The sequence below is a fragment of the Anomalospiza imberbis genome, chromosome 5 (assembly GCF_031753505.1).
Source record: "Anomalospiza imberbis isolate Cuckoo-Finch-1a 21T00152 chromosome 5, ASM3175350v1, whole genome shotgun sequence".
NCBI classification, from domain to species: domain Eukaryota; kingdom Metazoa; phylum Chordata; class Aves; order Passeriformes; family Viduidae; genus Anomalospiza; species Anomalospiza imberbis.
In genome coordinates this window covers 31910055-31923888 of record NC_089685.1, presented here as the reverse complement: position 1 = coordinate 31923888, position 13834 = coordinate 31910055, and the positions used below count along the sequence as shown (strand labels likewise).

Here is a 13834-nt window from a genome sequence, read left to right as displayed (position 1 = left end):
AAATACAATTAAGAAAAATGTATGTATTTACATTTGCTGGACAGAGCTGCAGTTGTGCTGTTTAATACAGTAAGGGCATAGTGAGGAGGCAAGGATCCTTTGCAAATGGCAGTGATAAAGGCATCTCTTGATGTTACAAGACCCAGTCTTCCACAAAGTGCAGCCATGGTCAATTCTGCTTTTAGAATATTTTCAGTGGCAGCTTCATCAGTGCTAAAAGAGTACACATTGTTCAGCAAGAATTAATACAGAGCACAGAAGCAGGCAGCTAATCAAAACTGAAAGCCATAAGAACATATACTTTAGACTCAGTAACACTATAAATATTGAAGAACAAGCATAACCAATCAACAAAATTCTTCAGAACCACTTCCTACAAAATTTGACTTTACTTCTCAGTGACTTAGTAAATGAGACTGTGAGAAGATATTTAAAACTATTTTCAGAAAATAGTGTTTGATTACAAAAGGCCCTTTGAAGGAGTCAATTAATTTACCACAGTCATTTCCTAATAAAAAGCTTTTCCACTTTAAAGATTAGATAGTACTAAAAAGTACCAAGACATTATTTAGTCTCTTACTTGCAGTAATCAGGACCTGGAATCACTTCAATATGTTGAAACATGCAAGCAAAGTAAAAAGAAATAAAGATAATTTAAATAGCTTAAATGCAACCCTTTGAAAATGCAGTTAATTGTATTGAAATACATTAAAGGTTGATGTTGTACTTCTGGAGACTTTTGTGTCATTTGCTCATTCAGTCTAAGCCACAAACCTGACTGCTCAGATGGCATAAGCAGCACTTCTGTTCACAATTGTCCATTTGACTATTATCAAAAGTCAGTTCAAAATATAGCTTGGAATATCAACTTAGAAAAATCAAGAGAAATGAAAGACCAGATACCTTGCATCAAGTAGAAGGGACAGAGCAGCCAGAAGACCACACCAACAAGCGTTCACCATTTCTTCCCAGACAGCTCTGCTAACTTTAAAGGAAGATATAAACTTTATAGCAGAAACACAGTGGTTCCCTTAATAACTTTCAATTGTATCACAAACAAAATGCTTGTTACAGCATCTTCTGAAGTGTGTTTTTGTATGTATGTTTACACAGTCAGATATATGTGCATCCAGAAACACACACTAGTATTATTTAAACAGCTTGCATTTAAAGCAACATTTCTGAGGTAAAAAAAAATTTGCCAGGCAATTCTTTTTCTAAATAGCATCAAAAAACACCACCAAAATCAAACTTACCATGGTATATATAACCACTTTTGATATTTGTCTATAAAAATAACCATTCAGAAGTGCAAAAATATGGAACAAGAAACTCACTGAAATTTTGCAGTGACGTAAAAATACTCTGCCGTGGTATCTATAATTCTCCGTAACTTTTTTGTTTCTTTCATTTAATAGGGAAAAAGATACTGATCTAGCAAAGGGGTAGCTGCCCAGCCCATACGGTAAGCCCCCGGGCGGGGCGGAGCCGGTGCCCCGCAGCACCGCGGAGAGCACCCCGCTCCCAAAGCAGTGCCCAGGACAAAGCCCTCTGCTTCCCCCCGTCCTTTGGGCAGCCCCGGTGCCTTGGCTCAAACTTCAACTGTACTGCCTCGGCTTCCTGGGGCACGAGCCAAACTCACTGCTCAAACACAAATCTTTCTGTACATACAGATTCCCCTATAGAGACTCGTCATATGTTCCACAGTGACAATCTTCACAGCAGTTCTGCCTTTAAAGAAGTTCTTCTCCATATACTGCAATCTTACTAAAAAATTCTCCATTAAAACATTCCTTTTATCTTGTTACTAGAAATATATTTTTCTTTTAACGTGGTCATAACTCCATTTCTGCCAGTCAGGTTGTCTCTTGTGACCTTAGATCTCAGTGTTCTGCTTGAGGCTTAAAACTAAGTCAAGTATTTTTTTAAATAGAATTGCTGTTCCATTAAAAAAAACCAACAAAAATCACACTTCATTTAAAGTTTTTATATATAAATAAGAAACAATAAATTTAAGCAAAAAGCATGAAATTTTAAAATCTGCTTTCTATAAAACTGTTGTATTTCATATAGTTTTTACATTTTCAAATACCTAGTTCTTTCTCTGATTGGTCAGAAACAGACTGCAAATCTTGCTCTGAAGACTGTGCTGGTAATGAAGTTGCCTCTGTTGTGGTTTGAATGACAGTTTCTGCCTCTCCCAACTCTCCTTCGATCATGGTAGTGATACCACGGACGAGATCCAGCAAACAGTGAAATGCCACTGACATTGCATAACCCTCAGGAATTGTAGGTGGCTCAACTTTGTCTAGCATCTCCAAACTAAAAAATTGAAAACATGACAAGTGTGTAGCAATACCACTCTTTTTAAAAACAATAATAAAAAAACAAGATTCCAAATGAATGCTAAGTACAAACAGCCCCCAAATGCAATCCTTCAAGATTTATTGCAACTCAAGAAAAAAACCTTTAAGTCATTAAGTAAAAAAGTAAATGAATGACTAAATAAGACAGCAACCAAAAGGGTACAAACCCTGAATACAGATCTACAAAAAATATTTCTAAAAATACACTAATACATATAAGCAAGCATCATGAATAATTCTACTTTGTAGTATTATTTTACTTAAAGCCACTGCAACAGAACTTATTCAGAAGAATATAAGTATCTAGGAACAACAGAAGAAATACATCAGGAAGTCATGACAGTGTGAACATAGTTATACCAATTTGAGGACAAGTCAGACATTCTATTATCATTATCTTTGAGTCCACGTGACTAGAAAAGCCTGTTCATAACTAGGTATTACATGGCCAAATACTCATCACCTACATGCACAGGTAAACAATGGAAGTTATTTGTACAAAGATGATATGTCTACATGATTCACTGCTGAAAAGCATGCAATTAAAACATCACTATACTGGAACAGCAGTCTCATTGCCACTTTTCTCCATCTTTTACTTTAAAAGCACATAAAGAACCGCTGAGTTACAAATCCAACAGAAATTGTAGCTGACACAGCAGAATCTCTACAAGTAGAGACAGTCTGTTACAAAAACTACCTGCTACCCCAACAATCATCATTTCATCATTTTTTACTCTACAAACTACTTTTTAAAAAGCTACATATTCCAGCTAAAATATACCAAAGATACTTTTATACTCTAGTGTCACCACTCTTGTCTGCACAAAGATTTTTCCTTCTCCCAAACATGCCACACTTCAGTTATTATCTCTAATTTCCTAAAGACAGTTGCCTCATATCGGGTGGGGGGGGGGAAGCAGGAACTACAGCTAAATCAAATGGTCAGCATTTCATCCTCTATATAATAAGTAAGTGTGACTATATATACAGGTCTAATTAAAATTATTAGTGAGTTTTATAGTTACAATATATTTGTGAGATAGAGGTCACATCCTTTTACTTTTGAAGATAGAAAATGCTAACTACTGAATAAATTATCTAAGTTGTTACTGTTACACAGCAATGGTCGTGTAAAGTCTTGAATAGTTTGTCTATTCCTCTTAAAAACATTTAGTTCCTTAAGTAAAGGGGAAGACAAGGCATAGTGGTCTGTGGAGAAACTTGTGGAAAAGTATGAGATGTGGCCATTGTTTGAAAATCTAATGGCAGCAGAAGAGAATTGGTGCTAGGATGTGGCACATTACAGCAGGTCATCTCCTTAAAGAGAGAGACTACTGACAAAAGCACAAGATAGGAGAAAAAAATCCTGCTGTGAAATGCTTGTGACAACTCTGTAATCTCATACAAAAGAAAAAATGCAAATATTATGCAGAGAAAACCATATAGTCACTTGAGGCATCCCAAAGGTAAAACACAAGCAAGTTTAGAGCAAAACAGAAGACTATGATGGTGGCTACAAGGTTCTGGATCCAGTTAAGAATAGATAGCAAGAATAAAGAAAAGGAAGAAAAGTGGAAGTTGTAGTAGCTGAACAAATTAAAAATTTGTATTCCCTGAGAACAAGTAGGTAAACTAAAACAACATTTATTTCCACTGCTAGAATAAAAAATCAACACATACACAATAAATATTGAAATCTGAGGATGATTTTTTTTCTTCTGCATGTCAAAGGCAGATAAAGGAGTTCCTACCCTAAATATATTGAGATCCAGGCTATTTGCAGATTTCACTGAATTTTAGTATGCCAAAATTTTATGGTGGTACAAATAACTTCAGGTTTAGAAGTGCTTGTCCCTCAATGGTCATGACTGACATGAAAAAAATTGCACTATTTAAAAAGTAACATAGTATTTGCAGCTTTAAACTGAGAACACCATGTCCAATGTACAAAGTCATGACAAAATAATTTGCCATTCTAAGGAGCATTCAGAATCTAGCCTTTGTATATAGGTCAATATATTGCTTGAAATGACAACCAGACTGGCATCTACAACAATATCCTGCTCAATAAAACCTGTAAATACAGTAAAGCTGCTGTGAGAAAGCTATTTTTCATTCCCACTGATGTCCCGTTTGCTTAATGCCCTTTGTGTTTGCCATTAAAAAATGCAGCAACAGGTATTGCAAAATTGTTATGTAATACAGGGAGGCCTAAAAATGAAGAGTTAATACAGGTAATATGGTAGGAAAACAAAATCCAACTGATGCTAAAACCATAGGGGTCATTCCAATCAGAATCCAGGGCATGCAGAAAAAAAGCAGCAAAAAGACCAGAACACCTCATGGCACCAACAAAGATAAAATTCCTAATAGACTTCAACACCAGTGAAACAAAAACCTCAATATTCACTAGTAAAAAAAAAACCTTACATTATCGAATTCAAAATAAAAATACTTTTTACATACATTTTCATAAAGATAGAGGTACTCACTATGTAGCTTTAGCACTGCCTTGTACTGTTACATTCAGGATGGGTATCCAAGTGCCTCTGTACTCAAAGGCAGGTAATACAGTTGCACCTCCACCCATTCCAAGCACTCCTGGGTTAGTCTGTGCTGAGCCAGTATTCCCTGATGCATTGCTTCCTGTCCACAAAAACAAAGTGATAAAATCAACCAATCTTGTATTTGTGATCAACAAACATCCTTTTTCTTTTTCTGTATTTAATTTTTGAGACACCAGGATTAATCTGAAGACGCCCAGTTCAATAACAAAAATTAACAATAACATTAAAAACTATTTCTGAGCTCCCTCTGCTGTCTAAAATATAATCTTTTGTGCAGTTCATTGATGCCAGCTGCCTAATGTCCAGTCAGAATGTAATGTTTCCATGAAAGGTACAGCAACATCGATAACATTCAGTGAATGAATCAAACTTACATAGTCTTGATTAAACAATGTATGTTTTAGTGAAGAGTCAGACAGATACTTGAAAGTTAAGGATTATTTACGTAGTCGTATTAAGAACTCAGTAGCTAGAAAGTTTAATTATTTCAATAACAAACTTCCAAGATTTCAGAAATGCGAAAACCACAAGAAGAAAATCAAAGAGAATGGCAACATTTGAATCTGTTCCATGACAAGGTAGAATAAAACAAACCCCATCAGGGAAGAGGTGACAGACAATGTGCCAACCAACAGCTAAGAAGGGACAAATTTTGGTTCTAACTGAGGAAGCCAAAAAAAGTAGCTAAAAGAACAAGGAAGTCTGTATATATACATTTCCTTCATAGAGAGGGACATCTCTACTTACTAAGAATAGGTCCCACAAGTTCAGATTCTCGCTGAAGAGACAATGGGGCGAGAGAGCAGAGTCCCCAGGATGGTGACTCACAGTGCAACTGCCATTTTGGTGTGCTTGCTTTTAATATGTGGACAGTAAGCTACTAATTTAGGCAATAAACTCCTAACTTAGGCAATATGAATACAAAGAATCTTATGTATACACTTTAACACAGTAACACTTAACAGACAGAAACAATATCATGCTGCTAAACACATGGTTAACTAAATACTGCCACTAACACACAGTTACACTGGGGTAATTTTCTATGATCCCACTGTGCAGTCAGACATATGCAATTATTTTTGTATTAATCTAACTCATTAAAGTGGATGCTAAACATTGCCCAGTATAATAAAAGTGACACAGAACTTCAGTAGATGCAGCTTCCAACTTCTATGAAACAGGTAGCTCGTTGCAAGACCAAGGCTCAAAAATCAAATCTATAAGGAGCGCAAATGTGCAAAGCCAGACTGGATAAGGCTTCGAGCATCCTAGTCTGTTGGAAGGTGTCCTTGCCCATGGCCATGGGGCTGGAACTAGATCACCTTGAAGGTCTCTTCCAACACAAGCCATTCTATGATCGCAAAAGATAGCCTGCTATGAGAGGACTGTTATAATCAGAACACTCAGTTTGAGAATTACATTGCATTGATCTGCTCTTTCCATGTCAAATATGGCCATAGGAGGAAAAAAGGTAGAAAAAGAAATGCATGAGAAAGTGACATGAGAAGCACTCAGACAGAAAGAAAAGGAAAAGAGAAAACAAACTGAAATAATTATCCAGAGAAATAGGAACAGCATTAGAGATATGACCCTACTGCAGCACTGTTTTACTTGAGGCAAAATTTAGGTTTTTAGAATGAATATTACAGAATGGCCTCTCATATGTGCATGTTACATGGTGAAAAGTGGTTTTCTGATTTACTTTATGATAATTAAGCTAACCTAGAAATAATACTGATAGAAATGTTCTATCAGCTGCTGTATAGACAGCTACTGAACAACAGACACTGACACAAATTTCCTCATGCTATCACTGCTAACTCCAGCATGGGATTCCAATTTCATTGGTAAACAATGAAAGGTGTGAGTCTAAACCTAAACTTTTCAATATTTCTTAATTGAATAGTAGATGTGATAGACAATAATTACACTTATTATCTGGCTTTTATCTCTTTTAAGAAGCCACCCTTACAAACTATTTTTACACTGTTTGCTGCTGAGGACTCTGCTTCCAGAACTAAGGGAAGAAGCAGAGAGCCTTAACTTGGGATATAAACACCTGCAAAGGCATTAACAGGATTTCTTCTTCTTAAAATACAAATATACCTAGTGAAATGCCAAAACCCTGTCTGCAAGAAAAGACAATCAAGTCTTTTCAACATGTATATGATTACAGCTTACAAAAAAGACAGAGATCACTTGTAAAATACACATCTTTCATTCTGCCTCTTGGCTCCCTGACTTCAGTTTTGGCCTTGAACATCCAGAAGAGTTAGTGATTGCTTCCCACAAACACACACTGTCTTACTACTTAAATTGCACACTGTCATAAATTACATCCCCACACAAGGAGACAGAAATCAGACACATTTTTTGTAATCAGAAATTAGAAATAGCTCCTTGGGAATCTCCCTCTGAAAAGTTGTGAAACAAGGAACCTGGTCACTGCAGAAACAGGAATCAAGGCAGGAGCACTTCTCTGCTGACTGTCTATGCCTTCCCCATAATACAGGTAGATAAAATCCCCTGCTGTACCAGAGCTGAGAACACTGGTTTGTCTCAAACTAGCTTTTCACCAAAATAAACACAGAAGTTCAGAGCTGTACCAGAGCTGAATCAAAACAGAATTCATTATTACAAGAAAATGATGGGAAAATAAAATTATAATAAAGATTTACCAGTTTGGTTTGGTGTTGCTGATGTGTTCCCCATACTTGGTACAAGAAATAGAGACTGGATAAAGGACCCCAGTGCATTCACAATATCACGGAAAACTTTAGTGGAATGTTGCTTCATATCATATGACTGACAAAAAGACCTGGAAGGTATTTTATAAAACAGAAAGTATTTGACAAATTGGGGACTAAAATAATATTTTAACAGCAACTCACCCCCATACACATTCCAAACTGTAGACTAAAAGCACATTTTCACAGCAAATATTTAGGTAAACAATAATATTTAATTTTAGGTAAATGCTCCTTTGACACTGCTATGACACAGACATACTCAAATAACAATAATTCAGCCCTTCCTGGTAATAAGCATTGTCCTAATACATAACACAAAATTATCATGAAGAGCTTATTGCATTTAAGTTTCTATACATTTGCAATGTTCTAGGAAGCATTTTCTATTAGAGAAAAATAATAAAAATATATCTCAAACTTTATGTAAAAGCAAAAGCCAATATATTTAATACCTTAATAGCTGAGGCTGCACACAAAGCCTGTGAATAGATTCTACTGCAACAGCTCGTAGCCACTGTGGTTTGTCTGCATCCAGAAACTTAACCAGCAATGACAGAAAGATTTCACATTCTGTTACCTAAAATATATAATTTATAATAATTAATAGAGAAATCCTCCTACAAAATATTTTCTGAAACTTCCATCTCAGGAGTCCTATCACAGCAAAGATCTAAAAATCCCTGGAATGACTATTTATTCAGAATTATATAAAAATGTAACATTTTTGACAAGCTAAAATCACATATGCAATTGTACTGAAGGAGTTAAATTCCTCACAGACATTGAAATAAAGGTCATACATTTGCTACAGTAGACAAATGAAAAATATCTCTTTTAGCAAATACCCAAAACTTGGGACATAAGAACAGCTGAACATGCGTTTTTATCCACATTCTGTCAAAAGCTTTAGCAACTCAAGTCAAAAGCCTCTTAGAAAGTATTAGCTAGGCACAGTAATCATCATTATCTAAAGTGAGGCAAACAACAAAAGATCAAAAGGTTTCCAGAGCCTGAAAAGCAGTTAAATAGAGAAAAGACAACAGCTAATCTACTAGGAAATTCATACAAGTCCATGTTAAACAAAATCATACATTTAGAATACATGTAAACAGAAACAAACTTAGGAGGAAAAGAGTGTTTAGCCTTTTCTTCCCTCAGTAGACATCAACAGTTCCCAAGAACTAATCAATACTGATCACAGCACTGGCATATACATAGAAAAACAGAACTGCATGAAGAAAATTTGAGCGTATTCTTACCAGCAAGCTGTAAAACTGTTTAATCAAAACAGAAACTACTCGCAGCAAACGCATACAGATGGGAAAGTATGGTTTTTCCACTGGTGCTGGGGAAGATGAGGTGGTGGAACCTTGCCTGAATTTGATATTTGGGGAGAAGAGTTTTATAACAAGAGGGCATACTCTTTCTTTAAGAAGAAAACTGAATTCCTGATGCTGAAAAAGAAAACAGAAAAAGTTATATGCAGATATTCCTTAATTGCTACCAGTAGCTCTGATTGTGCATCTTATTTACATTTGTAGTTATGATCAAGCAGTCTGAAATCATGTAAGTCTTGGTATAAATTACAATCAGGCAAAGAGAAGGCAGAACTGCAAATGCCATTGTAAAGCTACCAAAAATCATGAAATTACAACGGTCACGTTCATGCCATGCACCCTTCTTGTATTTCGCAGGTTGAAACAAGCTGCTAATATATCATTTATAAATAGAAAAATTTCTTTAATTTACCTATTGTCAGCTAGTAAAACACATTACTGCAGGAACATGGTGCATTTATATGCAGTAGATAGATGCAATTCACAGTGTCGATTCTTACTTTACAAGTGGGGTGAGGTTAATGTTTTTGTAGAAATAACAATTCCACAAATTTAGTTATAGAGCTGTCATAAATCAGGCAAGATAAGAAAATGCATCTCCAGAGGATATATAAACAGCAAAACCAAAAGTGAAACAGAGCAAAACAAGTAGCTCTACAAAATGTATAAACATAAATAAAGTGTTTGGGAACTGAAAAACATTCAAAAAGCACAGGGAAATTTTCTGTTAAACAACCCCCCCCCCCGCCAATATGTAAAAGCTACAAGTCCTTCAGGAAAACAATATTATTGTTAAATTAAAGAGGATTTAATGAAGTTCAGCCTTTACTACCTATGTGAGTAAAAGTCTTCCTGTTTTCTGCCCAAGAACTACTCACTTGTAAAAACACTTGTGGAAAGTCATTGAGGACTGACTCAAGAAGTTCAAGGCCAAATGTCCGCGTCATTTCTGTCATACCCACAAGCCAGTAGGGAGCATCAGCATTAACTAATTGACAAAGATCCTTAGAAAGAAACACAGTAACATTGACACTTCTGTACAGTCCCATACCAAGAAAGTTTCCTGAGTTCATAATGAAATCTACACACTCTCCTCTTCTGTGAGTAATTTTCTGATTTCAACATAATTTTTCTTTAGATACTTCTTTAACATAAATTATAAAACATAGGAAAGACATTTCAAACTGTGCTGGTATCCTTGTAGCATGTGTGTTCATCCCTACCATCAGAAATATCCCAAGACCAGAGACTTTGCTAAGTCAAAAAGATTTTTACTGGTGTGATGAATGCAACTACTCCTTTTCATTACATACTTGCATTTAATGTCCAATACCAACCACAAGAAACAGGACTGAACTACATTTGCAGCATTTTGCCCTGTATTGGGTCTGGCTGAGATGGAGTTCATTTTCCCCACAGCAGTCCTTACAGTGCTGAGCTTCCCACTGGTAGCTAGAAAGGTACTGAAACACACCACTGTTTTGGCTACATCTGAATAGCACTGGCACAGCCTCAGTGCTGTCTCTCAAGATTTCCCCCCACTGCCACCAAGGGGCTGAACAAGATCCTGAGAGGGGACACAAAAAAATGTCATCCCAAATTAACCAAAGAGATATTCCATACCTCAGTTATAGAACCGAAGAAACGGGAGAGGAAGGGAGGCATTCGTTATTTACAATGTTTGCCTTTGGGAACAACCGCCATGCCTTCTGAAGCTCTGCTTCCCAGGAAGTGACTGAACATTGCTTGCCGATGCACTTTGCTCATACACATGCAAACTTTTGCTTTTGCTTTAGTAAACTACCTTATCTCAACCTATGAATTGTTTTCCATCTTATTTTCTCTGCCCATCCAGCTGGGACAGGAAGTGGTAGAGCAGCTTGATGGGCACTTGAGAGTCCAGCCAGGGTAAACCCACCACAGGCTCAGAGAAATAAGAATCTTGAATTTAATGCAGACACATATGCTTCGCTATTATTTAAGATTTATAGTAAAACATTTTCCAAGGCCACTTGGAATCATTTTCCCATCATTCCCCTCTGATACAGCATATCATCACCAATTAGAATAAACAGCATAAGAAAGCCCAAGGCTCTGCTTAAGGACATTGTCAATATGCCAACAGCAAATTCTTGAAATTTCTTAAAGAGATGTAGAAGTACCCAATCTTAACTGCAAATACATGAATATATGCCCTCCTACTACCTGAAAGAGCATATATGCATCCTTAGCACATGGCTTCAGCGTACTGACAGATCTTCTATTACTATTCCCTTGAACTGCAGCTGGTTGGTCAACAGCATCTGTGCAAAAAAACAAAACAAAGTTTAGTGAACAAAGAAGCTATTAAAAATCAAGTACACATCAGCGTTCATACAGGAATATTCTATGAGAATGGCTAGGCAATTCTTCTCCAACTTATCATGTCTATAGAAACAAACATTAGATTGACTACTAAAGATCATCAATACCAAGCACTGCTTTCCAATGTTCTCTTCAAAACTACTACTGCCATATATTTCCCACTCAGTAATCTATGGTACCTGCACCATAAATAACACCTTCATCTCAAATCCTTTTACAGTACTAACCTGAAGACCAGTTCTCACAGCTTGAAAAAAAAAATCTAGGTTTTATATATTGCTGCACTGAATTGGACTGACATAATGGTGAAGGATTTCATCTCCTTTAAATACAAGTAAGTGTATAAAAGACAGTTAAAATTAATGATGTCTGTGGCTTTTTTATAACATCTATAGACATTTTACTACTTCATTATCTCAAAGAGAAACATCTGTCAAAATATCTGAAACAGAAACATCTGATATGTGTCAAAAAACCAAGTAAATAAAAGCAAGCTGAGTAAGCAGTATGCTCACCTTTGTATCGTTCATCTTCAGCAACCACTCTCTCAAACACGACAGTCACCACCTGCCGCACTGTAGCTGCCGCAGTGTTATTTGTGATATTATCTTTTGTGAAGTGCAATCGAAAGCAAAGTACAATTGCCTGAAAGGAAAAGATACCAGAAAAAACATCATGTCACAACAACACATTTCGTCTTTTAGCTAAGAGTCAAGAAGGTTGATGGATTGGGGAATACTTTCTGCTACAGTTTGTCAAAAGGCTGTTCAAAAAAAAAATATTATATTTGAAGAACCGAGAATACGTGTTATGGATTCCCAAGCCAAAAAACTCTTTAGTAATCCCCCCCAAAGGCAAGCAAAGAGTGGTATTAACTGAACACATTACAATGTGCCAATAAAATTGCAGTCATCATACACATAATACACAGTAATCATCACACAGAACAACTTGTGTAACAATTATGTCAAAAGAATATTAGGATTGTAAGGTTAATCACAGAAAGGTCAGTCAACTCCAAAGCTAAAATGTCATTCCCCTCCTACACTGAATCACAATTCTTTCACAAGCATGTTGTCTTGACTGCTATTATTCCTAAGACGTGCATTTCAAAGTGTCATTGCACTGGCAACGACTTGAATACTTTTTCCTACTGGGTTTTGTTATTACCTCTAACTCATAGTTTAATATTTACGTGTTTTATAATGAATTTTGAAAATTAATATCTGTATATGCAGTGAAACCTGTGTTTCTTGTTCTTCTGTCCATATACTCTGTTCTGGCACTTTCAAGAACCTCAACCACACCCCGCCATAGTGCTACATGCTGTGAGCCATACAAGATTCAGAATTTTCTTTTGCTTCTTTTTTATGTCTGTGATTTATGGACTCTACTCAGATTACATGGCCACATTAGTTTAAAATCTTACAATAACTGAAACACGAATAAATGTCTGGCTGAAACAAATTTTCTACAATGTAATCTATAAGAGAAACTTACAAAGCAGAGTTTCACAATTCAGAGATGGTAAACAATGTTGCTTCTTCAAAGACAAGTAGCTTACAATTTAAATTAAAATGACTGTGTCCTTATTTATTGTTTTAGTTGAAACATAATATCCAAAATGTTTCATATTTAAAACTACGATCCAAAGATATTACTAATAGAGTAATAACTGGACTGTTTTCAAAAGAGATTTAAGGCAGGGTGGAAAGCAACTTCATTTAATATTTTCTCTGTTAGTGAGAATGTACACTGTGCCATGTGCTCTGATTCCAATTCAAAAACGCAACAAATTTAACAGATGAGAAGGATAGGCACTAGTTCAGTGTTTTTATTTCAAGCTCCTATTAAGTCAGAAATGCATTATTGTGGAGGAATTACAAAACACATGGAAAAGGAAGATAAAAGTAATCCTGTTTTCAGAGTCTAGTCATAAAGACAATAGGGACACAACAGAATCAAGGAAGTCCCTTCCTCGTTCATTGTTTTCACATGTTTCATATGTGAAATTTCCCCATCTTTCCTCTTGAGTATTTCAAATTCTATAGCTGACACCAACAAATTCTTACCTTGGACAGTGCTTCGTCATGCACAACTGTATTGGTTGTTAAAAGTACAAGAACTGTCTGGAGCAATTTAAGTTCTTCAAGGCTGTTCTCCATCAACTGCCAAAGCATATTAATAATGTTTCCAGCTGCAGCCTACAAAGAAATATTTTTCGTCACCTATTACAATATTTATATGCTGGTATATTGTGTACATATATAAGAATATCACTGTCATAAAGGTATATCATAACTGAATGTGCCTGTTTGTCTATACCGTAGGACTAAATTGAGAATATAAAGCCAATTTCATTGGCATAAGCTTCCCAAAGTATTTTTAAAGAATTGACAAAAGAAATGTCTTAATTTGCAGTACAAATTAAAGCCTGTACTTAA

At 35.9% G+C, this 13834-nt stretch overlaps 1 protein-coding gene across 11 annotated transcripts in view; it reads right to left on the bottom strand.

Annotated features, from left to right (window-relative positions):
- The window catches only part of MON2 (MON2 homolog, regulator of endosome-to-Golgi trafficking), a 95330-nt gene that overhangs the window by 64258 nt on the left and 17238 nt on the right, over window positions 1-13834 (bottom strand). For all 11 annotated transcript variants that reach the window (XR_010999080.1, XM_068190090.1, XM_068190093.1 and 8 more), the window contains exons 4-14: window positions 13463-13594; window positions 11906-12035; window positions 11232-11329; window positions 9905-10030; window positions 8949-9143; window positions 8142-8266; window positions 7618-7757; window positions 4862-5015; window positions 2093-2322; window positions 904-985; window positions 32-213 (exon numbers count right to left, since the gene is read on the bottom strand). Coding sequence is in view for 10 of the 11 variants with exons in the window: in XM_068190090.1 (XP_068046191.1) it covers window positions 32-213; window positions 904-985; window positions 2093-2322; window positions 4862-5015; window positions 7618-7757; window positions 8142-8266; window positions 8949-9143; window positions 9905-10030; window positions 11232-11329; window positions 11906-12035; window positions 13463-13594 (1594 nt within the window). In the remaining variant the exon portion in view is untranslated. The remainder of the gene's footprint in view (window positions 1-31; window positions 214-903; window positions 986-2092; window positions 2323-4861; window positions 5016-7617; window positions 7758-8141; window positions 8267-8948; window positions 9144-9904; window positions 10031-11231; window positions 11330-11905; window positions 12036-13462; window positions 13595-13834) is intronic.